Raw genomic sequence first — 26438 nt, forward strand, 5'->3', positions numbered from 1 at the left:
TGAAACACAATCATTAACTGAAACAGAAACAGCTGTGTAGGAGGAATAAAACTGGGTGAGGAACAGCCAAACTCAGCTAACAAGGTGAGGTTGCTGAAGACAGTTTACTGTCAAAAGTCATACACCATGGCAAGACTGAGCACAGTAACAAGACACAAGGTAGTTATACTTCATCAGCAAGGTCTCTCCCAGGCAGAAATTTCAAGGCAGACAAGGGTTTCCAGATGTGCTGTCCAAGCTGTTTTGAAGAAGCACAAAGAAACGGGCAACGTTGAGGACCGTAGACGCAGTGGTCGGCCAAGGAAACTGCAGCAGATGAAAGACACATCATGCTTACTTCCCTTCGCAATCGGAAGATGTGCAGCAGTGCCATCAGCTCAGAATTGGCAGAAAACAGTGGGACCCTGGTACACCCATCTACTGTCCGGAGAAGTCTGGTCAGAAGTGGCCTTCATGGAAGACTTGCGGCCAAAAAGCCATACCTCCGACGTGGAAACAAGGCCAAGCGACTCAACTATGCACGAAAACACAGGAACTGGGGTGCAGAAAAATGGCAGCAGGTGCTCTGGACTGATGAGTCAAAATGTGAAATATTTGGCTGTAGCAGAAGGCAGTTTGTTCGCCGAAGGGCTGGAGAGCAGTACACGAATGAGTGTCTGCAGGCAACAGTGAAGCATGGTGGAGGTTCCTTGCAAGTTTGGGGCTGCATTTCTGCAAATGGATTTCTGCAATGCTGAGAAGTACAGGCAGATACTTATCCATCATGCAATACCATCAGGGAGGCATCTGATTGGCCCCAAATTTATTCTGCAGCATGACAATGACCCCAAACATACAGCGAAAGTCATTAAGAACTATCTTCAGCGTAAAGAAGAACAAGGAGTCCTGGAAGTGATGGTATGGCCCCCACAGAGCCCTGATCTCAACATCATCGAGTCTGTCTGGGATTACATGAAGAGAGAGAAACAACTGAGGCTGCCTAAATCCACAGAAGAACTGTGGTTAGTTCTCCAAGATGTCTGGGCCAACCTACCTCCTGAGTTCCTTCAAAAACTGTGTGCAAGTGTACCTAGAAGAATTGATGCTGTTTTGAAGGCAAAGGGTGGTCACACCAAATATTGATTTGATGTAGATTTTTCTTCTGTTCACTCACTTTGCATTTTGTTAATTGATAAATATAAACTATTAACATGTCTATTTTTGAAAGCATTCTTACTTTACAACATTTTTTCACACCTGCCTAAAACTTTTGCACAGTACTGTATATTACAAAATACGATTCAATATCGGAGCAGATAACAGTGTCAGTAATAGTTACATCAGGATGCGATTAAATGCAAAATACTACAGATTGAATAACACTTGTGGCAGATTACAGTACAGTACTCTGTAAAGTACAGGATTAAATGTAGTAAAATAGGGAGCAGATAAGTGCAAGTAAAGCGCATTAAGGAAGAGTGATAAAGTGTCCAGAGGGAAAAGAGGAGTTCTACAGGTGCTGTCTGAAGAGGCGAGTACCAGTACTAATCTTTAGTTTTTAATTAGCAATCTTTAAATCACTCACTAGATGTGTTAATTTCTTTCTCTTTTTATTGTTTTATAATTCCCATTTATATACTGTGTTGTTTTTAATGAATTTGTTGATTGACAATATGAATTAGTACCAAGGGGAAGCATTGGCAGAGCAGGGGACTCTGACAATTACTGAAAACAGGCACATCCAGCTTTTGTCAGCTTAAACCAGGGCTGACCATATTTATAGTTTCTTAAAAGGATAATCTAAATTCACAAAGCAAAAGCCACAAATCAGACAGACAGGCCCGATAGTCACTGCCACCAGAACACTGGTATTAATGATTTAAAGTTCGAACTACAGCTGAGTGAATTAAAGTTTAATGTTGTTCATGGTGCTCTACCAGTCTTACCAAACCTCCAATCATACAGCTGCCTGCTCACTCCAGCCTTCCAGTCAATTTAATTTCACAGCCACTTGGCATCAGTTGCTGGTTATTGAATGTCATATCGTAAGAGGTCTAGCACTGCATGTGTACAGAAACTGTTATTGGGCACAGAAGAAGCACACAAATCTACTTCAATTATATTGTAAATTTACTGATTAATAAACTCTCATTTTTAAAATGAAAATCAATTATGCTTTTGATTATTATACCTTTACTGTGGGTCAAAACGTATGACTTTAATGGGTGCGCCACACTAGACTGACCACATGGTGTCACTGTGATACTGCAGCTGTGTTCCATGCAGTGTCACGTTGGAAACGTAAACTTTCAAAAGTTGACTAGAGGTCTGCAGTGTAATTGAAGAGTACCCTTTATCAGGTACAGTGCTTCCCCTGATTTAGGTAGGAGATTGCACTCCTTAGGATATTCTCCACTCCACAGTATATGTTTTTGAAGAATTTAGCACTGCTGGAGGTGGGAGGCATTTATTGGCTATTTTACCCTATACCCCCACCCCTCCCCATCCTTGCTTGCTAAATATTTTGCTATCCCTAAAAAGATAACTGTCCCATCTTGAAATACATGTAAAAGATCTGAATGAGTAAATTGTCCCACAAGTGCTGTGGCACCCCCAAATATTATTTTACTACAAAAAAAGTACTATTGTAGTACTATAGTATACTTTAGTAATGTATAGTAATATTATAGTATTTTGCAGTAATACTATAGGAAACTATAGTAGTACAGCAGAGTACTATATAAAAGCTATATATATAATAGAGAGCATGGGTCTACTATGTTACTAGTTAGAGTTATACAGCAAAATGAAACAAACTATACACACACACACACACACACACACACACATATAGATATGCTTTACATATCTTTCTCAAAAGAGTGTGTCATATACTATGACTATGATTTTGTGCTGTATTTAATTTTTACTTTAAAACAGGCTAGTATAGAATAGTTGTTTGCCATGTACTACACGGTGTTTCATCAGTAGAAATGCTTCTAGGTGTCCAGCTGCTATGTTTTAATTTGTTTTATGTGTTAATGGTTATTACTTAGACAGTGTTATTTAACACACTATAAATGTGCTTCACCAGTCATAGAGCATGGTATATCACATGTTAAAGCTTTAAACTTTTAAGGACAAATACAGAAATGTACAGTAAAACTTCATTTGTAAATGCACATTTCATCTGATAGAACAACTGGGCGGGTCATTGTTCTCCATTATATACTGTATATCAAATGTTTTGTTTAGTTAGTGCCAATGTATTGGTTTTGTCAGTTCGTTCTTATTTTTTAAATGTTTTTAAGGTTGAATGTTGGAAAACGATTCCACTCACATACACTTAAATATAAATTGTTTAACGCAACCAGCGATACTACTGCATTATATGTACAGTACATGTTGGTAATGGGAGTGTTTACTTCGTTGTAAACATAGTTAGTATTCCAGGAAAGCCCCACTGTGCTTTCAATATTGATTAAATGAAACTGAAAGTATCGACTTGTCTTTAGCTTGTGTAGCCTTATGAAAACAGTTCACTTGTACAATGGCTTCCAACATTGTTGCTGAGTCTGGTAAGTAAACTTTCTTGAAATTCTACAGTAGATGTGTGATATCACTGATAAGTCATAATTAGCAAGTTTATACTTCATGTTAAGGTGTTACATTTAAATGCTGTAGTAGATAGAATACTCATTGTTTTTTGCCATTCATAGAACTGCTACAACGATCATTATGATAAATGTTTGCTTTATTAAGGTGCAATATATTATTATTAAAAACAGGACGAAATACTGATGTTAATAACAAAGCCTAATAGAAAACGGTGATTGATAAAGCAAATGTAATAGCCTACTTATAGGTACATGCCATATAAGTATTTATTGTAACTCAATATTATGAATACATTTTATATTATAGATGTTGTTCACCTTTTTGTAAAACTTTTTTTGAATTAAATGTTTATTTTATTGACATATTTGGTATAAATCACTGTGCTGCGTCATACTGTCACATGATTTAAATGGAGCGAGGAAGATATGCGCAAAGACAATTGAGGACAGAGAAAAAAAATCTGTGTTTATCGATAGTACCGTAGTTAGAAAAGAACAATCACATCTCCCGGTGCCGGATTACAAGCAGATGATGAGCAGAAGTCATCCACGTACGAGGACAGGGACCGTGAAGACAGCAGTCAGAGCCTGTCTGATACGGGTGATGATTTATCTGATTCAGAGAGCGACAGTGACGAAGAACAAGGAGCTAGTGCTGTTAAGCAAAAGGTAACTAGACAATATTAACCATTTTAGAATTTGCATTCAAGATTAACCGGCTCACTTTGTTTGAGTGTGTGTGTGTGTGTATATATATATATATATATATATATATATATATATATATATATATATAGATAGATAGATAGATAGATAGATAGATAGATAGATAGATAGATAGATAGATAGATAGACATACATATATATATATATATATATATATATATATATATATATATATATATATATATATATATATATATACATATACATATACGGTACCAGTTAAAAGTCTTCACAGCTGCTATCTTCATTCAGATGTGTTGAATGTGTTGTCAGATTTAAGGATAGTAAGGGCAAAAAGAGAAGTAATGTTCGAAGAAACAGCTGTATGAAAATCCTTCATTGGCACAAGGGCAAAAATGAAATTGTAACATCAATCGAATCTCTAACTCTGTGGTTTAATACATAATAAAATACTTATTATTTTGTTGAGCTGGTGTTGTGAAATAGCCTTACTTTGAACGAGTCTGCTGTGTTTGTGTTGTTGTCTGAATAATGAGTGAGACGATCTTTTATCAGTAATTATCTGGAGACTCAATTTAATCGAAGCTGATGGCACTGCGATAGCTATACTTACAGGGTTGGTTTGACAGACCCCAATTAGCAATAATCTTGGAATACTTTACCTATGTTTAAATAGTATCTGTTTGCACACCATACTTTAAGATTTGGACTTCCTGGGTCATTTCATCGGGAGAGTCAAATTGACCCCACCCCTTTATTTGATTCTTTCCTGTCAATAACCAATCAGCTGCTTCCCCTACTGACTGACCAAAGCCTAATTCGCACAGGACTAAAAATCACCACATAAACAGGTGGTTTCTGAATTTTTAGCGACATCGGTGAAATTTAGTCCCGTGCAAACCGTCCATTTCTTTTTATTCCAGATAATTTTCTCAGAGGTGCTCTGAGTTTTTTACAGGACATCAGGACCTTCTGTAAAATTTCAAACTCTGATGTCCTTGATACAACATTTCTGGGGTATTCGCCTCAAAGAAACACCAGACTTTAGAATAAACCATAATATAATATTAAAATTGGTACGATCTGTCCCGAGATTCTACAGTTCAGTAAAACAATTGGGCATAACCAAACTGGGGATCCGAAAATACAAAACATAATTGGCGACTCTTAAAAAATGGATGCTTAGAACGGTGCATATCACTCAAGGGAAGAAATGGCTATTGTAGCCTTTGGAAAAGAAGGTACAATGAAGTGAGTTATTTACACCCAGTTCAGTTTACAAATCATGCACAAAAGTGCCTTCTCCGGCCACAACATCACATTTCATGTTTCATTTACTGACTCTTCTTGATGAAAACTAATCCATGTCTGGGAGGTTACTAGAAGTCCTCTGCTTTTGACCAGCTCTGATGACACCTGGTTTTTAGTCCTGTGCGAATCATGCTTAAGTGTAGAACTTCATGGGGTACCAGATGTCTTTAAAATGAAAATACATGTTTGCTATAGCATGTGTTTTATTTTTTAAAACTGTATACTTGAGTGCTATGTAGCTAATGGATAAGGGTAAGATAGGTGGAATTATGATGTTAGCTGCAGTTACTTTAATAACACATACAGTCCTACGATTTCAATTTTTGAAATTGTTAACATAGGGCTAAATTCAATCAATGATAACCAGTATTCATTTCTCATCTATAATTGTTTTCATAAACATGCAATAAATATCACGTTGCTAAGGGAAATAGATGCCTAAAGATAAGTACAAACATTGTTAATCTTTACTGATTTGAAATTTATTCACATAACTTACAGCCATGCAGGTACTACAATTCCGGTAAATGCAAATATGGAAAGAAGTGCAAATATCTGCATGTTTGCAAGTACCACTTCAAAGGGAAGTGCAAGAAGGGATCAAATTGTCCTCGAAGACACCCTGCTGCCTCCCAGAGTGACTCGTCATCTGATGAGGATGACAGAGGGGGAAGAAGAACAGCTACCCCGACAGGTATGACCAGCCATTATGAATGATGGTTACAGGTTGAGAAGCTGGTGCCAAACCAGTGATACATTCTGGCTGAAATGCAATGCAATAGTGGTAATAATAAAGCTTCTCTTGTTTGGAATTCAGGACAGAGAATCCGCAAAGTGAATGAATTGAATTGCAATTGAATAGACAAATTAATGACAATGATGAATTTGGCTGGAGACCTTGTCTCTGGGTGCTCGACAGCTACCCGCAGTGCTGGCCGGCTAGCGCATACACGAACGATGTCATGTAGGCTTGTGCCGCAGATAGGAAGTGGTGCATAGCCACCTTCCCCCAAGGAAAAGCCACGCTGCAAGGCAATGGCAGGAGAAGAGGAGGCCAAACCAAAAAAAAAACATGAACAAAAGCCCTACAGAGCCTTTTGCGCTTGGAGATGACGTGTTGATTAGTGGGCAGATAAGTTTCCCATTAAAATCAAAAGCAGGTTTTATCAACAATAATCTTTGTTCCAGAATTCGATAACTTTAGCACAGTCTAGAGCCCCTTTCACACTGCCATACTCTACCTGGGTCGCGACCCGGTGTCATGTGGGTCAGATACGTGATTTCACACTGCTTTTGAAGAAGCAGGGTTGACCTGGGTGACAGAAGCAAGTATACAACACACATAGCAATGACCATCCAAACTTTTCTGGATTGAATCGTCGGCCCAAATGTTGATTCAAGCAAATGTTTGTTCATCTGTGCTGCAATCTGGCTCATGGTGTGTCTCAATCAACACAAATGTGGCTAAACAGAATAAACAGAAATGTTCCTTGCGGAAGTGAATCCTTCATGCAGGCGTGGCTGTTTGTTATATTGTTGGCTCACAAACGGCCATCATGCATTTTGTCTTGCTCAACCCGGGTCAAAGCGTGTCGACCCACATCCTGAACCCAGGTACAACCCAGGTATGTGGTTTCACACTATGTGGGCTTGTGACCCGGGTAGCCAGAACCCGGGTCAGGACCTTGGTAGGAGTGCCAGTGTGAAAGGGGCTTAGGTGCATAACTTAATATATACTTGGCCTGTTTATTGTTTCCCCTGAGGTCTGTTATTAGTGCTGCACAGACATATTCTTCTGTGTTAACTTGAAATCAAATTAAAATCTTAAACATTTCTTAAATCCATCACCTCACCATAGTACAGCGCCTCCTTCTGTAATCCGCTGTCAAGCACCTGGAGGTAAAGAGACAATTGATTGGCAGTGGGATCTTTAAGACACCAACTGACCTTTAATTCTCCTAAAATGTTGAGGGAATTGTCCGTGTTGATGGAACATACAGTAACTGAGGATAAATTTATTTGACACTGTACATTTTTTTAAAATGTCATATACCTTAAATTGGGAAGACAATATTTCATTTTTTGTAACCACATGGGGGGGAATAATGTGGAAGCTTTCTTATTGTTAGTTGGTTGCCATTCTAAAGCTGCTTTACTTTTGACTCCAGAGACACATGATAAGCCTTATCAGTGGCAATTAAACAGTGGAGAGAGCTGGAGGGATATAGCAAACGACCATGTTCTAGAAGCCCAGTACTCACTGCCTGGGGCCAGAGGCATCAAAATCTACAACACAGTTTATGGGTATGTTGTCTAAAGCCAGAGACACCACTCAACGTCTTGATAATGTGGAGAAGCAATTTAAAAGGCTCACTTTTTAAACTGTCAAGTACATATCTGGGAAATGCAAGACCTTCTACTTATAAACCTACCTAAAACTTGTCTTAATAGACAGGTGGTATTTATTACAGGCTCTATAAAACAAATATATATTCAGACCACAATTTGCTATTGTGGTCCTTGCAGGTGGTGGTCCAGCGATGCAGAAAACCTTTAACACAGGCAATATTTTGTCCAGTTATGGTCACCTGAGACAAAAAAAGCCATTGCATTTGATAAGTAACATGTATATTTACGCTTTAAACTATACAGGGCGCAGTGCTTAAGGCTTAATATCTGCTTTCTTTCTGCAGGGCGATTGTTATTGATTTTAACAAAATGAAGATCCGTAAAAAAAAAATAAGAGTACAACGCAAGAGTTTTGACGATTGTGGACAGGAAACTGAATGGCTGTGGTATTACCATGGAAACAATGGCTGGATTGAGTATGGACAAAAGGTAAACAGTTTACTACTGCAACATGCAGGCATTGTGTTAAGTAAAATACAAGCGAATAAGGGATTTGAGTTCTGGTCTGAACAAGGTCTCAAACATTGGCCCTGTCTTCAGGAAAGGTTTCATGTTTATTGAGTACCCATCCTGTCAGAATACAGCAGCTAATTGATCTATAATGTATCACTTCAGGATTCCAAAGGCAGCGCTACATCTTTGAAAAGTTGTGACATTGAAAAGGAGTACCAGAAGAAACCAAAGAATTTCCCCAAGTTTACTGCTGGGCAGACGCAGTATGAAATAAACTTTAAAGGTATGTGTGATGCATTCAAAGTATTATACATGAATACAGTATTTACATTCGGAGAGAGCAAGGCATAAATGCCAGCTTGTGTAAGGTTCCCAGTGTTTCAGTTACAACCGATGATATATTTGGTAAGTGCTATTTTTACAATTTCTGATCTATCTATACAGAAATGCAGCAGATCAATCTAGCATCAGGCCATAAGAGGAGAGTAGTTCGCCGTCCAAAATTTACAGCTCTGCAAGTGAAAACAGGAAAAACAAAGTAAGTATTTACTTCAGTGCCTGAAGTAAATCCACAATGTCTCTATCATCTCAATAATATAAAAAGCTTCATCTCTATGACCTTGAATTATGCATTTTATCATGTTTTAAGTTCACCTTCCATGAACCATCATGTAAATTATCTTCATGGATTCTGCTACACCAGGAATGTCAATATTTACGTTTTTTCTTGTAATTAAAAAAAGATCTCCTAGCTATTTAATACTCAGTGGCCAAGTTCAACTTTTAGCACTGAAAAGGAGTTTTAGGACAATACATGTTGATCCATTTATAGGTATTTTTGATTTAATATTCAATGATGAGTTTATCAAATCAGAATAGAAATTGCTCCACATATGCTTTGTTTATTGCATGAATTATTATTTTTCCTAAAATGCTTTTCCCTATCTAAAAGTTATTTGGTCTAGGCCCTCAATCCCCTAGACTTTGTTGCAGGACAAAAGGTTGCATTTAGAACACATTTATTTAGTCGGGCAGTATTTATGTTTTAGTTCAAATAATATAACCGTATAACCCACAGTGTTGTTTTCTATTCACATGATTGTTCTTTTTTCCAATGCAGCCTGACTTCATCTTCCCAACAACAACACGTTTCCCCCGGGGGTACAAAGCCAGTCTGGCAGTTTGAGGGAGACAGTGGAAAGTGGTATGAATTCAAGTACAGGGTAAGTGTTGGTTTTATTCAAAAAAAGAAGCTGACAAACAATATTTTTTCTTGGTGTATAGAGCTTTTGGCAGGTCTGTATTTTATGACTGGAGGAAAGGACATAAGGGAGTAGTTGGTAAATGCCAATAGTTTTTATTTTAGATACATCCTGCTCTGTAGGGAGTGGTGCTGGAGAATAAGCATGTGCTTTACAGGAAGGCTTGTACTTGACTCATCACTGTTACCTGAAGGGGCCTGTGTCCAGGAAACTTACATGACTGAAACGGGCCTGATGCAGGGGCATGCCTGGAATATTTCATAGCTGCATCGTGACCACCCACCCCACCCCAAAGCAGGGTTCCCGTGGCAACAAATAGAGAAGACAGAACCCTGAAATAGTTATTATTACTTATTATTAGAAGTATTTAGTCATTTAGCAGATGGTTTTATCCAAAGCGACTTACAGAGACTTGTGGAGTGAACTATGCATCACTGCTGCTGCAGAGTCAATAGGACCTCGGTTTTACATCTCATCCGATGTGATTAACCAACAAATGCTTAATTCTCAGTTTGGGTATTTAAAGCCTTTTATCTTCCTGTAATGAAGTCCCTATCAATATCTCCAGGTTAGTAACACATTTGTGTTTTGGCAGGAGATGCTAATTTATCACTATCAGTACCTAATTATAAATCACTGCAAGCTAGCTGAAATCATATCAACTTCATTAGCTATAAGGCTATGTGAGTAAAAGTTGACAGAAATCAAAACAAATTGGAATCTTGATCAACCAGTTTCATGTTTGTGTGCATCAACAGGTGATAAGGTGAACATTTACTTTCACAAACCAAATTATCTTTGTACACTACAGTAACATGTACAAAACATTCCACCAAAACCAGTTTTATTTTAAAATGAACTCACAAAGATCAAATAGACCGCACAAGATCCTAATTGTATGCTACATGTTCTGTTCCCTTCCCACCCCACAGTTTGCTACTGACACAGAATCTTCAGTCTCAAGCAAAGAGATTGAAGCAAAATACCAAGCAAACCCAGCAGGCTCCATGACATTCAAGGCTGGCAAATACCAGTACATGCTGAACTTCTCAGGTAACAACCGACACACACGATATTGTTCGCTCTGCTGTGCAGTATTTCCCACACCACTGTTCAGTAAGCTTAAATAGTTACTGTTCTTTCTTTTAACTCAGATATGACTCAAACCAATCTTGCTTCGAATAAGATACGCAGAATACAGCGGACGATGGTTTAATGGAAGACAAAAGCTATGATCAAGATGTATCCCAAGACCCTGCTGCCTTCAAATTGATTGTCACATTTATACTTACTGACCACCCTTTCCTAGCTTCCTTTGTATACGGTGCTATTTACTGTATACTGTATATAACAAGCAGTTTGCATTTAATTCCGTGAAGGTAAGTTTGGTTGTGTTTTGGTTGCCATAACAACAGATGTCCTACAAAGTAATTTGTTCCCAAAAATGTATGAAATGCCTTAAATGACCTCACTGTAAACAGTTTAATCAAAGAATAATCTTATTTCATCCAGTAAGCAGTCACTCAACCAAATTCCACATTGTTTCCTGGACAAATGTACGAAAACAAAAGTACAAATTGACAGACAAAGAGGGTGTGGTTACTTGAAAGCGTGTGTATATATTTTCCTTAAATATTTGAAAAGCCACATGAACATGACTATACAGAAAGCAGGGTAGCAACAAGATTGTATTTTCTGAAATGTGGGTCGATCCTCATCTTGTTTAAATGGTTTTAACATTCATATCAATGCATAAACTGGTTCCAACGAACCGCAAACACAAAACCAATCATTAAATATGAAATTGTTGTAAAAAGTTACTCCTATACATGTCAAGTGTAAAGTGCAATAGCATAACTATGTGAGCTCCTTTGTATGCTGAACTTTAAATGAAATTATTGCACTCCCAAACTCATATCTCTTGGGTGATAGTTAACCAGTTTATATATATTTTTCTCATGGGACAGAAAAAAGGCAAGCACATCATTCTGTATTGCCTCACTTAAACAGTGCCCAACTTCCTGAAAATGTTGTGTAGTGATTTTTATATAGATTGTATATATTATATATTTCTGTTATGTGGAATGTAATAAACGAGAACCCAAACCGGTGAGTTTTTTTTCCCCCCTTCACTTTACAATGCCATTTCCACGTTTGTTTTATTTGAAGTGTTTAAAGTTAAATTTCAGTTTTCATTTGCTTGTTCAGCTACAAAAAGGCACAAGTAAACCTCATGTTATTACTTTATGAAAACGTGTCTATGGCCACTGTTTACGAAACGACAATGGCAAGGAATGAAAAAAATAATAAATAAATAAATGCAGTGTCAATGTTATGTACTATTTATTTCAGGAATAAACAAAACAATGTTTAACTTGAACTGCTATTTGGCATCCTTTGTTTTGTAGTTAATTCACTGGGGTAAAGTAAGTCCTACACAACGTATTCTTTACTCCTGGGATATTTTTCTATTTTAACATGTTACTTATTGTAAGCTTGCTGTAAAATGAAGGCACACACACAGGGGACACGGCCACACCCCCTGCCCCTGCTGCTATGCTGCCTCTGCCTGCATTCAGAGCAATATAATGGCTTTTATTACTTTTTAAAAACGAATGGATATCCAAATGAATATTTAAAGTATGAGTGAATATCCAAACATGAAAATCCTGTGTTTGTCTTTGCACATATAATAGTTGTATTAGACATATTTCTAATTATTTGCCTTGTATTCTGACCTGTAATCTCTAGGTACAACTACCCATGTACTTGTTATGATGTTAAGAGGTGGTTCAGTTCAAAGTGATGTTTATTCACAAGAATTAAAAAAACGTTTTGGTCATGTTCACAAAGCCTTTACTGCAGTGCTAAGTTTGCAGCATTTTTTGAAAAAGCAAAAAAAAAAAAAAAAAAAGCAAAAAAAGAATGTGCAATAGAATAATAATTTAGCATTGCAGTAAATGCATTGTGAATATACACTCACTCATCATTGGTGTTGTAGATCAATGAAATTGCATTATTCACTGCCAGGACATCTCATTATATTCAAATATAAGACTGTATCAATTAGTGCAACTTCAAAACGTGGCATTGCCAACAAACGCAGAAAATAAATGTTTAAATCCTGAACTGGAAAGTCAATGTGCAATAAAAGAGTGTTACAAATGTTTACATAAAAAGTCACTACACACTGCCTATAACTGAATGACCTCTTAAGTTGTTCAGTATTTAAATATTGTATTTGTGATTTAATAATCTACACGTTAAACAGCTCTGTTCAAAACCCAATTGGCCCTTTTCTTGATTAAATCAAGTTTTCCTCCCTGGTAAATGAATGTGCAGTCTGTGGTTAATCAAAATGTGTAGTCTTCACCAGAGAATACAGTGTTCTGTGATCATTATCCTACTAAAAAAAGAAAACAAAATGTTTTCATGAGTGTCTTTTAAGATTATAATGGAAATAAAATCCTCCACGGTCCACCATTTATTTGAAGTGAATTAACTTTGCCTTTGACTAGGCTAGGGACACTGACTTACCACTGCAGTCAACCGGCAGATTCTTGCCAATTGTGTCATCCCTATTGTGTCAGCAACATGATTTGCAATGTTAAACCTTTATACTGCACTTGAATTCTATCTGAAATTATAGTAACCTAAATTCTTTAAATGCTTTATATTTAAATTCATCTCTGTATACTTGAAAATAAACTGTAACATTGACGTTTTTTTATGTCCTTTGGTACATGTATGTAATTCAGATATGAGTGTGTTGAATTTGAATGAAAACGTAAAGTTTAATCTTGAAAATGTACACACTATTTACATAATCATTCCCTTGCTAGCAACATGGAATTAACTTCGCCTCAGGAAGAGGTAGGGTACCAGGCAACAGCTTTTTAAACTTTCTTTCTCTCTGTCATCATTGTGCTTGTATTTCCAAATACAATGTACATTTTGTCATTCTTCCTTCAGGTTTTAAGACACAAAAAGGTCAGGGACAGAGGAGGTATTGAAGCTTAGATTATTTGAAAGACATGCAGCTGTGAGACAATGAGACCCAATCAGTGACTGAGTATGAGAAGAGTGTGGTAAAATAAACAGATAACTCCTCTGGCAAGCACATTTCATAAAATCCACATCTTAAAAGCACTTTAAACAGCTTCACTGATCGCCACATTCCTTCTTCCCACGACAATACCCCATGAAACTTGTGTTACAAATTCTTACAACTCTAGTTATTAAATGCATGGTTTAAAGTTTTATTTTTATTAACTGTATGACAGCATTTAAGTGATGACCGGGGCCATCTCAAGCAAAAAATTGTATTAAAATTACAAAATATTAATAGGGATTAAACAGTACAACAGGATGTTCAGCACATACAAACTGTAGCTGTTATTTCCATCAATACTTGAATGTCATGAAACTGGGTATGAACATTATTTATTGACATTGTGACATTTGCATTACAATCTCTTCTTGGGGATCACGTTATTTTTCTTTATTAATGCAAACAAATAAATAAATAAGCAAGACTAGTCTCCCTGAGATTCCCTATGTTCACAGTATTGAACATTGATATTACTTCTTAAAAGAAGTACAGTATGTGCAAGCCTAGATACACACGTTAAAGAAGGTACTATAAGCATTGACCATTCTGAAGTAGCTGGAAAGTAAACTGGTGGAAGTTTAAATTATCCACCACTTTGGTCTTTGGAAAATAGACAGATTCTTAGATCATTATATATTCCAACCAAAAAGAAAGCGTCTGAATAACTAATGAACTAAACTAGCGGATAGATTCCCACCGTGTTTTCTGCAGCTTTAGAAAATTGGTGGAGAAAACAGAGTACATAAACAGTTGAAATAATGGCGTAGAGCACTATCCTCCAGCGGATCTCCTTTGAAAATTACCCCCTATATGTTTAAATGTGACCATTGAACCAAGAACTTTGAAACTTGTTGAATCATGTTTTTCTTAGTGCAGTAAAGCAATGCCCTTGGGCATAAGCATACTGTAATAAAGATTACAAAAACAAAGTGACTGTATATAGAAAAGCAATCTCTATTTCAACAAGTTCCAAAGATGAAGTTCACTATTGGATCTACATTCTTGGAGTTAGACTTTTCAGGTATTTATATTTAAAAAAAAACTTTAGCTGATTCTTCACAGGATGTTTTATTATTATTATTATTATTATTATTATTATTATTATTATTTTTGCCACTATCTAGAATCCTCTTTTCTGAAATACAGTCAAACGGTCTGTCTGGTATCCACTAGGACGGTGTGTATGTCTGTGTTGAATCATCTGTCACTTTCATGTGGTCCCCTTGGGTGATTGTTAAACAGTTTTGAGTGTAACTGATTTTGCTGTACTATTTTATAGTTGAAAAATACCATAGTTCTGTTTTAATATATTTGAATACTTTAACATTCCAGCAATGACACAGATTAGCCTTTCCACTGGAAGAGTACGTGCTCTTCGGAGAGTCTAGCTACCCCGTCCATTTCTTCACACTGATTGGAAGACAAAGATGAAAAAGAAAACACACACACTGGTGGAAATTCACAAATTCATGTTTAATGTTTTCTGAAAAGACAAAAAAGCACTGGTTAATGTCAGCTAATTTAGAAAAGGTACCAGACTCCTATTAAATGACTGTTTTTTGGGTGTTTATATCTTTTAAAGAGCTAGCAAATCTGCCAATATTTTATGATCTGCAACAAGCTAGGTTATTTTGGGGGCAAGTTTGAGTTTATCATTGACTGTATTATTTCATTGCCATGTGCTTCATAATTAAATACAAGGGTGTATTAATACAAGAGTGTATTAATACTGTTTCCATATCTATTACAGTACCAGTACCACTATTAAAAGGGATTAATCACAGTTCCTGTCTGTCTGATAAAATACAGGTTGTTTTTTATGTATGATTAATACTTGAGAACATTCACTCTGCAACACCCACTATTAAAATATTACTAGTTCAAGCACCAGCCCTATCCATCGTCCTGTTACTGACCTCTGTAGCTATTGTAGTGTCCCAAAATACTGGAAATGCACATTCAACACAATAGAAAATAATGTTCCCGAGACTGGCTTCACTTGTTGTAGCATTTGGAATTTGAATATTGTATTTCTTCTATATAAAGAAGCTGGTCCAAACACCAATAACCATAATAAATACGAAATTATAAAATGAAATTACAGCAATCATCTTTTTTATTATTATTTGTTTATTTAGCAGACACCTTTATCCAAGGCGACTTACAGAGACTAGAGGCATGTTTACACAGAAGCAAATGACCGTGTCTGTGCCAGCACTGATGCAGTATCACTTTCAGTGTAAATGGGAAATGCCAGTAAAAAGCAGTCACACTTTATGCCGGCACTGAAACACCTTTTGAGGTGGCTCAGAGATGGCTCTGTGCCGGTACTGAAATGGCTTTTTCTCAGTGTAAACTGCAATGCTGCCACTGACATCGCATTTTGCGTTCAAGGAGGATTTTCTTTCCAAGTAAACGCAATTTCCTGTTCCGCCACGTGTTGATTGAAGAAATAAATCCAACAAAATGGCAAGTGACCCAGGCAGTAATTGATCCGAAAAAGAAGTAAGGGAGAGTCATTCTACGCCATCTCAACCAGAAAAGGGACATTTCGTTGCCCGTCTCAGATTTTCCTAGAAAAATTCACCTGGGGGTTTTCTGACACGCTGAGTTCAGAAATTATATCCATTATTGTATTTTAAATTTCCCCTTCGACCTGTGACCTTGCAAAGGTCAACCTAAAGTGGGAAAGGGACCTTGACCAGAAAAATCACCCTGGGTGCAATTTAGATGCTATTATCATGAGTAGCACCTCATTCTACTCGTATTGATAGGGCTTTTCAGAAAAAAATACTAGGTGCACCCTACTCACTTCTGGCAAATTGCCAGACGAGGGGTACCTGACCAGTTTTAATCGAACTTCGGCCTAACTCTTTACCCTGTAGGGGATGTGGGTCCTAAAATGTAAGTATTGCTGTAAGACCCTGTGACAGAGATCGAATGATTCTTGGTGTTAGATCTCCCTCTCGACCTGTGAGGGCACGGTGCACGAGGAACAGAGTACCCTTAATTAAATGGCACGACAATTTATTCCGTAGGGTAGGTGGAAGTCAGTCATTTAGGAAAGGGGCGCAGCTACGGCACCCAAGCTCATTGACCCGGACGGTAAGCGGCGTGGCATCCGAGGACTGGAGGAGCGGATGCGCCCGTTAACCTCGGGGTCATGAGCGAGGGTATAAATAGGGGGCATGGCTTGAGTGATCTGTTCCTTTGTAGATGGTTAAATTACATAGCCGAGAAGGTGCCTGTATTACGAAACTAACCGTGAGTGTATCTTGTCTGTGTCTTAACACTGTGTGTCTTTTGTGTTATTTCTCACTAAAAGAATACTGAGCACGATCCGGAGCTGCAGCCGCAGGGCAGCGAAAACCCAGACCTCAGCACTCACTTTTCCACTGCAGGAACTGTCTTTGTTTGCACCACTAACACCAAAATCACGCACTGTCTAAATTGTGTCTGTGTTTTGTGTTTTATGTGGGTGACGAAACGGGACTTTTGGGTTACGGGTCAAACCCGTTGGATTATAAAACGGAGTGATACACGCCGCTGTACCACTTCCTACAGTGTTATTATTTGCAGGTTTGCCTTAAGGCTCTGGACATTTTCTGAATAAAATAAACACCCTTGCACCTGTACCAAACATTGTTTGTGTAATTACTCTGCACTGCACTCACCTGCACGTATTCACCACTCTGCCACAGACCCTTAGGTACCAGTCTTCCAAATTCTGTGAAAAACGTTTGGTTTCAAGTCCCACCACTGGTCATTAAACCCCCTTGAAATTAGAATTTTTGCTATTTGTACCAAGTTTAGGCCGTAATAACTTGCGTGGGGGAATCCAAAAAAATCACCCAAAGATATGTTTGGATAGATGTTAATGAGATCTACAAGCATCAAGCAAAATATTATTGTATCCGGGGATTCTGGATTTTTGAATGCATTTGTCATGCATTCAAGCATTGCTTATGGCCACTTTGGTGAAGCTCAAGTGCCACATAGTTCTATCCAAACTGGCTATTTCTTCAACTTTGCATTCTCTGAGGATTGATCTAGAGGAAAATGTAACAGTATGTGCTTCCACTGGCACTAGCTTGGAGCTGAGGGGTTATGAACTTGCATGGGACTTGGGATTTCTGTTACGATGACACATTTGAAACTACCAAAACCTTACTTAGCAACTAGCAACATAAAGTTCATAAGCATGACTAGTCAGATTTTCAATGAAACCATTTCCTAGTGCAGCACATCATACCAATAATTGAAAGTAAAACTAAACAGCCTCTCTGACTAATGCATGAACTTCACTGCCGTCACAACACTGCCAGCACCAGAACTGGAGCCTGGCCTGCGACACCAGCCAACAGCAGAGAAGTACCGCACATTTTACAGTTTGAGATATACAAAAAATTTGGACGACACAAGTAAGTTTAAAAAAAGCTTTAAAAATAAAAAAGTTAGTTAAAAGAAACAAAAATCGACATGGGATTGTAAGGTTTAAGGAAAAACACCAATGTTGAAAATATTTTTTCTCCCGTACAGAATAGTAGCAGACAGATTGTTGTAATTGTATTGTTTACAAGCTGAGAATTTAGGTCATACTGCACCCTTGTGGTTTAAAAAGGTAACGTTGGTCTTTGTGTTTATGAAAATAACTTGCAAGTAAACCAAAACCAATTGACGTAGTGAAACAGCTGGGACCAACGTCAGATTAAAAACCTTGCTGTCGTCATCTTCCTTTCTCATCCTTTTAAAAATGTTCTAAAGTACACAATCGATCCACAGTGGTGTACGTTTCATACATTTCAACACAAATAACATACAGTAGTGGCTGCTAGGTATAAAGACTAAAGTCCTTAAATTATTTAACCAAATCATGTGTCTGAAATGCATATCAATAATTAAAGTGTCAATGCACTGTATCCTTCTAAAACTAGGCGTTTTGTTACCAACCTGATGGCGATGGCACTGCAGAATTCCACAGGTAAGGACCCAGTGATGGGTTGTTAAATGATGCTGGGTTGTGATCAGTGAATATCCTTGTACTGCAATCTGATGGTGGTTTAAAAAAAAAAAAAAAATCTCTTGAAAAATGGCATCTGATATTAAAGTGAAAATAGTCTTGTTTCAACTTGCAGCTCAAGTAAAACACTATCAGTGGATGCTTCATGATGGAAGTCAGTGGTTAAATCTGAATCATGATTCTGTAATAGAAACACACTTCTGCCAGCCAGGAGCACAAGGGATTGCCCTTTTCACACCTGATTATGGGTAAGTGTTGCTCTGTCTCCATGTTAATAAAGCTTTATTACAATCTTCTATTCCATTGTCTATCTGTTCTGATCATTTAAAAGGCAACTGCAGTAGTGCTGAAGAGCATTGCTACAGATTACACATTCTACACTGTATGCATACATGGAATCATGTAACAACACTGATAATGTATTTGCTTACGATTGTAAGTCGCCCTGGATAAGGGCGTCTGCTAAGAAATAAATAATAATAGTTGAAAAAACATTTCTAACATCATGCTTCTTGTTCTTTTTTTAGGCGCATCTTTCTGGACTTTGACAAGATGGAGATCCAGGGGGGCCAAATGACACCCTATCGTCAAACCTCCTTGTCACAGGACGAAACGGAGGAATATTTGTGGTACTTCTTTGAGAACAGACACTGGCATGAGTATGGTTCACAGGTAGCTGAGTAAACTTACATAAGGATATACATTCCCAAAAGTGCAACAGGGCTGAGTTGGCAAACAGTAGAAGGTTTGGTACCACTTCATTTTGTGTGGCTTGAATAAGTATGTAATTGATATACAGGTATTGAACTTGAGTTATATGTTATTAGCAGTCTATAGATATGGAATAAGGGTGCTTGTGTGTATCCACTATTAAACTGCCTTTGCATATGTATGATGAGTGTGTGTATTAGGAGGTAGTTTTCTGCTCCAGATTTTTTAAAACATACAAAGGCAGTTGTAATGTCATATCCATATGGTTACATTTCCCTATTGCATTAATGACTATTTAGAACATAAATGGGTAATTACATATCAATGACATCTTAGAAGATGTAGTGTTACATGAGTATACTGAATTGTGTGCATAATTCAGGAATGTGTAAAGCAGCAAGTCATGTAAATCTTGCCACTGATAAGTGAGCCACAACGATATGAAAACCCCATTAATGTGTAAAAGTACAGTAGCAATATTTAAACCTGATTTGTAGACGCACATGTATCATCATCTACCAAATGTGATTCACTTTAGAATGTGTCATTTTAGTGCAGTAAATGAATGATCCATATGTTAATATTACTAAATATCCTTACTTGATGTATATTCAGTAATGCATTAGATAGTATCTAGAGTATTTTCCACATTATAAATTCATAGTCCATAGTTCATTTTTTTCATATGGATACTGAGTGCTTACTTGGTTTTCTCCTTTGCAAGGGTTCTTCAAAGACGAAAGCTTCTGTGACAAGCCATGACATTGAGCAGCAGTACCAGATGAATCCACAAGGGTCCTGCAAGTTTACTGCTGGAAACATGGCTTATTCTCTGAATTTTTCAGGTACTGAAAGCAGATTTTGATACTCGTTGCTTTGCTTGGAGGAGATGGAGAATTTGAGATTCAAAAACGATTTTATCAACGGTGTACATTCAATCCAGTTAAAATAATATTTTTTTAGTTTTCTGTTTTATGTCTTCTAAATGTTCTTCACATTTGAAAAAAGTGGGGAAGGCTAACTTCAGATACTTAAACTGGTGTTATATTTTATGGGTTTTTTGTTTACTTTCTCACCTTTTTATGATTAAAGTCACTCTCCTCATTTTTACTATATCAGAATTGCACATTTTGTGTTTTCTTTTAAAAATTCATTTTAATTTTCCAGCAATGACACAAAGCAATCTCCGTACGGGAATGCAGAGGAGGGTGAGGAGACGGCCCAAGTACAATTCTGTGATCCAGAAAACTAACAGGTTAGTAAACCTTATAAAAATATCATCTCCAATAAAAAAAACACAAATAATAATCATTGTATAAATCACTTTTCATGACAAAGTAATCTCAAAGTGTTGAACGAATCAGCATTTAAAAATAAATAGCTGTACAAATTTTAGCAATACACAAAACATAACAACGCTAAATCATTTATACATACAATAACATACAGTAGTAAGCATGCATAGAAATTGAACATAGTGGCAGCAACTTTTACTCAGAGGAGCTATCCAACTTGATCAGGAAATGGATAAGCCTTTGTACTTCAGTACCTTGCTGAATACAAAATGGACTAGAGTGGACTGGAAGCCAGTGAAACTTAGATGAGTCAAAATCAGAAACCAGTATCCAAATGCTTTATATAAATACTTTAATATAACTGCATCTTCTCAAGGTTACAATGTCAGTGTTACTTTGTATCTTTGTAGTATAGGAAACTTATGATTTAAAATACTGGTATGACCATCCTCATGTTCTTGCATTGGTTGTTTTCAGAAAACGTTCTGGAATAATGTGAACTACTAACTATACGTTTTATTATTTTGTTATTGTAGCTTGGCCATTCAGGACCCGAGCCTCTCTTCAACAATGCCCCTGGCTGGTGGCTTTACATGGCAGTTCAGAGGAGATGAAGGCGTGTGGAGAGAATATAAAGCCGCTGTAAGACAAGTTCACAGTTTGTTTTTTTTCTGTTGCATTTCAACTCAATCACGAATGTATCGACTCCTGACTGTGACCATTTAAAACAATTCAGACATACAGTCCTCTATTATTATCATCCCATGTTTCAATCCTCCTGAATGTTCTTCATGAAAGTACACTGATCTCACCATCGTTTCCTGTAATACAATATCAACATGTTTTCTGATCTCATCGTGTGTAGTGCATGTGAACTGGAGCAATTCAGTCACGACAATGAGTTTCTGTACCCATTATGAATTGTAATTGTATCAGGTAACCATGAAACATTTGAGCTTTCTCTTGTGAAGGTAGACATTTTTCTGGAAGCTATAATGTTTTTCAAGTGTCTCAGAAGATTGTAACAGGTGTCATGTCTTTTTCAGAATACCAATGGAGTAGTTTGCTCAGTAAGCAGTGATGATATTGAGCAGAGCTATCAGCAGAATCCTCAGGGTCAGCTGCAGTTTACTGCTGGCCGTTTCAGTTACACGCTGGATTTTTCAGGTACAAAAAGAAAAATGGGATCAGTCAATTTGTCTGTATCTACTAAAATGTATCTGGTGTATTGTAAAGACTGTTCTGTTAAAACTTCACTGGAACATCCTTAAAGAAATTCTTTGATGCAACAAAAATATACGTTTTTTGCAGTTCAGTCAGAGGAAACAGCTGATCAATGATGTGTTAGTAAATTAAAGGAATAACTTGTATCTCTTCATAGATGTTTGTAGGACCAAGCTTACCACGTATATGCAGTTTTTTTTGTTGTTTTTTTTGTTTCCTGTGCTTTTCCGTTACTTGTACTATGCATTTACCATTCTCACAATGTTGTAGCACACTTTGCTATGCTGTTGTCAAGGTAAGCATTTATAATGGATTCTTTGCTGTTTTCTGGGAACGAATGCACAAACAGTGGAATTTCCCAGGCAAGGTGACTAATAAAATGGTCTTATTAGAGTTGGTTGGTCTTGATGGTATGGTTTGAATCATGTCACTGGTCACAAGGAAAGAGTTGACTATCTAAGCACATGTCTGTACTTTTTTTAACATGGATGGTCAATACAAACGTAAAACTCTACCACTCTTTTTTTATAGGAATGAGTCAGTTCAACAGTACAAGTAGAAAAAAAAGAGATGTGAGGCGAATACCTAGTGAGAACCAGCAGAAGAGCAGGTGCGTTTGTATTCATGTAACTTTTATGAAGTACTGTACATATAACCTGCAAGAAGGGATAACTATTAGGGTTTCCAATCAATCTTCAGCTCTAAACAGAAAAACATTGTTACTTAGAGCATGTGGAGGCCGGGGACAAGCCTGATTGCAATGCTTTACTACTCCACTGTGTGGGCTTGGCAACCTTTCTTAAGGCTGTATATATGTTACACTCAGAGTCAGGATTCGATTAATCACTGACAAAAATAACCATTTCGCGATTTGAGCATATGAGAATTATCAAAGAATGAAATTAAAGGTTGTTTCAGTCTTTGAACAAATTAAGAACAAAACAGAAAAGAACAGACGGCTTTCTCTTCGTACAGCAGCAGTAGCTGATTCTGGGGTTATACAAGGCTTCATTTTTGTCAAACAAAGAAGTGCTTCTGTGTGTGTAAGTGAGTTCAGTGCAATTCTAAATGCCACAGCAGCAAGCCTTGCGAAAACAAACACAAATACATTTTAAGATACTATGGTACAAGACATCACTGAAAGATTAGGCCAGAAAACTATTCTTAACATTAGTTGAAGGTAATGTTAGCTTCCAGTGTGGTTTAATCTGCTACTAAATACTGACTAAAGATACAATTATTTTTCCACTTTTGCTGAATGGATTAACTTTAAAATACAAATAATCTGAATAATAACACTTTTGAAGCTTTGTTATTTTGTTGTTGCTTGGACAGTTCTTTGCAAGGCATGGCCCTTTCATCAGCGACTTCCCTTGCTGGCGGCTATGTCTGGCAGTTTAGAGGAGAAGAGGGGGTGTGGACGGAATATAAAACCAATGTAAGGTTTCTTCTTTTTTGCATACCACCCCAACTATAAAAATTCTTAATGAATTCTGAATATCTTCATGTGTAACAGCAATTGTGCAACACCTTTTTTAGACTGTTTGTAGTGCATAGTCTGTAGTTCAGTTTTTTTCCCCATATTCTTTTAACGTTGTAGTTTCTGCTTTAAAATAAGTAATACAATCTGATTAATGGCCTACTATACAATACTGCATACAAGGGAGCACTATTATATTATTCTATGACAGCACTGCTATTATTCTGCAGTGATGTGTTTCTAAATATAGATGGCACCTGGAAAGAATATACACAGGTGTGTTTTGTTCAGATATTTTACTGTAAATCAAGGTATTAAAAAAGATCACCTTTATATTTTCTATATTTAAAAAGTAATATATAGCACGGATATAATGTAAATGGAAGTTATTAATATTCTGGTTGTACAATTTTTCATTATTCCAATCTGCAACTGGTAATAGCGAGCAGAATTGAGATATAAACCAGGCAGTTAAAATCAGCTCCTAATGTGGAACATTGGAAAAGCCTATAACATTTAATTAAATCAATCTTGTGCATGCATTTGCTTTATAGACTGTGAATGGTGGCATTTCTGTCTCAAGTGAGGACATTGAGATGAATTACCAGCAGAATCCATTGGGAACCATGAACTTCACTGCAGGAAAGTTCAGCTACATCTTAGACTTTTCAGGTAGAGGCTCTGCATTTCACTTTATAAATGAGATACAGATGACAGATACAGATAATGAGTAAATTAAGTACTAAGGACAGCTTGAGGTACTGCTATGCAAAGTAGCTGAATCATGTGTCATGATGATCAACTGCAGTATTTAAAAAAAGTAGCGGAGATCCCAAAAATAGTGTTACACATCCCCTTGCGTTGCTCCAACTGTTTAAATAACGTACCTGTAATTTTTCTTTTCATTAACATCCTGACAACTTTTTACTTCTAACTTTAAAGTCTGTTCCAAAGCTCTTTCCAAAATGTCTGTCTAGTGCACAAATAGTGTAAGGATTATTGCCCACAGGATTATAGCCAAAGCACGTTTTTTTGTTTTGTTTTTTATCGCTCTTCCTGCAGTAATTTAGAGGACAGATCTCAAACCCCAGTGCACTAGAGCAGACATTTTTTTTTAAAAAAAAAGAGCTTGAAACAGCCTTTAAAGTTATAAATGTAAAAAGTTGTCAGGATGTTAACACGTTGGGGACATTTTTCGGAACCCCTCTACTTACTCTAAGACATAGAGGTAAAACAGGTAATAGCAGTAGTGGGTCCCAGATTTGTCTATAGATTATCTGTAAATAAATATAAGGCTCCATCCCTGTCACAGTGAGGAACTGATTTTTAAACATCTGAATGCTTTGTCAGCATATCAAACCTTTAAAAAAAAAGTTTTTTGATTATAATTCTTGTGAAAGACTTAAAAGGATTCATTTCTTTTTCAGCTATGACACAGAAAAATCTGAGAACTACTAAAACTCGACAAGTTCGGCGTCTTCAACGGTGACCACTTTCACACAGAAAATGTTGAATTTTTTCCCACAAGTTTGGAGAAATTATTTGTACTTAATCAAGTGTATTCTCAGTTTTAATTCATTTAAATATTGGAAAAGCCTACTTAAAAGACATTGTCATTTGAATATATTATTGTATTTCTGTCTGTATAGGAAGATAGGGTTGTGTGCAATTTTGTGATAGTGACCATCAAACCAAGGCAAGTGGCTGGCTCTAAACTGTGCAATCCAGTGTACTTGTAAGCATAACTATCACTGACACTGTTATCTGCTGTATTATTGATTTGTATTTTGTCAGACTTGTACTTGCTTGAACCAAAGTCATTGTATTTATCTTGCTCTTAATTGTATTATTACTTGTACTGTGATACTTGAAATGTATTTGCTTACGATTGTAAGTCGCCCTGGATAAGGGCGTCTGCTAAGAAATAATAATAATAATAATAATAATAAAAGCATAGTTTACATGTATCTTCTCCTTTTAACTGCCATATAATAAAGGAGAGCATAAAGTAGTATGACGTAAGAGCAGCACAAATAGCAAACAAACTGGGACCACATCAGTAGGATACCATTACATACTGTTGATTTAGGCTTCAGTACCAGCAAGATACCTAGACAGCCACTTCATATTGTTTTAGAGGGTTACTTTGAGTTTCTATGTGGCCCTTAATTGATCTGTAACATTACCAATTTGTTTCTCTTTTTAGAAATCGCATATTGTTATGGTTGCAGTGTTAGAAAGTCACGCTAGTCCTGCACCCATGATCAACTAATACTGTTGTATATCTAGACTTGGATCAGAATTATGAGTGCGATCAGTTCAGACCTGCTGTTCCGGGGGCCTGGTTCCTCAAATTCCTGGCACATGGTATTTTCAATGAATATACCTAAAAAGTGAAGTTTTGAAACACTGGACTGGGTGCAGTTACCAGTTAGATTTTCTTCTCCTGTTTTCATATGTGTATGTAAGTTAATACTTTGTATTTGCTACATTAAACAAATAAGTTATGATACCACTGCCAAAGTAATATTCTGTTGATCTCTGGAAATAAATACATACATTTATCATTTTTATATATTTGCTTTTTACTTCTGTGTGTTGTTTTTGTTAACTGATATATAGATATGTTTGTTTGCAGAAAATTATAAAAAATAATAATTTAACATTTCTATTTTTACCACATTTTATGAATTCAGTCACATGGGTATTGGTATACACACACAAAACCCAAATATCCCTTTCAGACTCATCTTAAATGTAAATGTATGATCAGTGGACTATGTGAAACAGCTATTTCACACATTTGCACATTTTCTAATCTTTGTATGAAACAATGGTCATCTGAGAGCAAACCCAAATGGATGAAACCTCAAAAAAGT

At 36.8% G+C, this 26438-nt stretch overlaps 2 protein-coding genes across 3 annotated transcripts; both read left to right on the forward strand.

The window, feature by feature from the left end:
- The first annotated feature begins 3465 nt into the window (after positions 1-3465).
- On the forward strand, positions 3466-13443 carry LOC117419579 (protein mono-ADP-ribosyltransferase PARP12-like). The gene is made up of 10 exons (XM_034926247.2): positions 3466-3557; positions 4126-4265; positions 6096-6288; positions 7763-7898; positions 8288-8432; positions 8619-8739; positions 8901-8994; positions 9577-9679; positions 10651-10771; positions 10873-13443. Exons 1-10 carry the CDS (start codon positions 3530-3532, stop codon positions 10932-10934), a joined length of 1143 nt encoding a protein of 380 aa, XP_034782138.2. The 5' UTR covers positions 3466-3529; the 3' UTR covers positions 10935-13443.
- Positions 13444-17046: 3603 nt separating this feature from the next.
- LOC117419384 (uncharacterized) lies at positions 17047-26132 on the forward strand. 2 transcript variants are annotated; one of them, XM_058986221.1, is made up of 12 exons: positions 17047-17093; positions 18764-18810; positions 18965-19097; positions 19377-19521; positions 20285-20405; positions 20728-20815; positions 21392-21497; positions 21902-22022; positions 22611-22689; positions 23415-23517; positions 24114-24231; positions 24987-26132. In XM_058986221.1, exons 2-12 carry the CDS (start codon positions 18783-18785, stop codon positions 25046-25048), a joined length of 1104 nt encoding a protein of 367 aa, XP_058842204.1. In that variant the 5' UTR covers positions 17047-17093; positions 18764-18782; the 3' UTR covers positions 25049-26132. The 2 variants fall into 2 exon arrangements, with proteins under 2 accessions (XP_058842204.1, XP_033887984.2); XM_034032093.2 differs by lacking the exon at positions 17047-17093 and adding an exon at positions 18088-18250.
- The last annotated feature ends 306 nt before the right edge of the window (positions 26133-26438 follow it).

The sequence above is a fragment of the Acipenser ruthenus genome, chromosome 14 (assembly GCF_902713425.1).
Source record: "Acipenser ruthenus chromosome 14, fAciRut3.2 maternal haplotype, whole genome shotgun sequence".
Lineage (NCBI taxonomy): Eukaryota > Metazoa > Chordata > Actinopteri > Acipenseriformes > Acipenseridae > Acipenser > Acipenser ruthenus.

What these genes read in the sequence shown, in the direction of transcription:
- LOC117419579 (XM_034926247.2), top strand. Translation starts at nt 3,530, where the DNA reads ATGGCTTCCAACATTGTTGCTGAGTCTG. An exon ending in CAACATTGTTGCTGAGTCTG is followed by an intron (nt 3,558 to 4,125) that starts GTAAGTAAACTT and finishes GATTACAAGCAG; the next exon opens with ATGATGAGCAGAAGTCATCC. An exon ending in AAGAACAGCTACCCCGACAG is followed by an intron (nt 6,289 to 7,762) that starts GTATGACCAGCC and finishes TTTTGACTCCAG; the next exon opens with AGACACATGATAAGCCTTAT.
- LOC117419384 (XM_034032093.2), top strand. Translation starts at nt 18,120, where the DNA reads ATGCATGAACTTCACTGCCGTCACAACACTGCCAGCACCAGAACTGGA. An exon ending in GGCACTGCAGAATTCCACAG is followed by an intron (nt 18,811 to 18,964) that starts GTAAGGACCCAG and finishes TTCAACTTGCAG; the next exon opens with CTCAAGTAAAACACTATCAG. An exon ending in CTTTTCACACCTGATTATGG is followed by an intron (nt 19,098 to 19,376) that starts GTAAGTGTTGCT and finishes TTCTTTTTTTAG; the next exon opens with GCGCATCTTTCTGGACTTTG.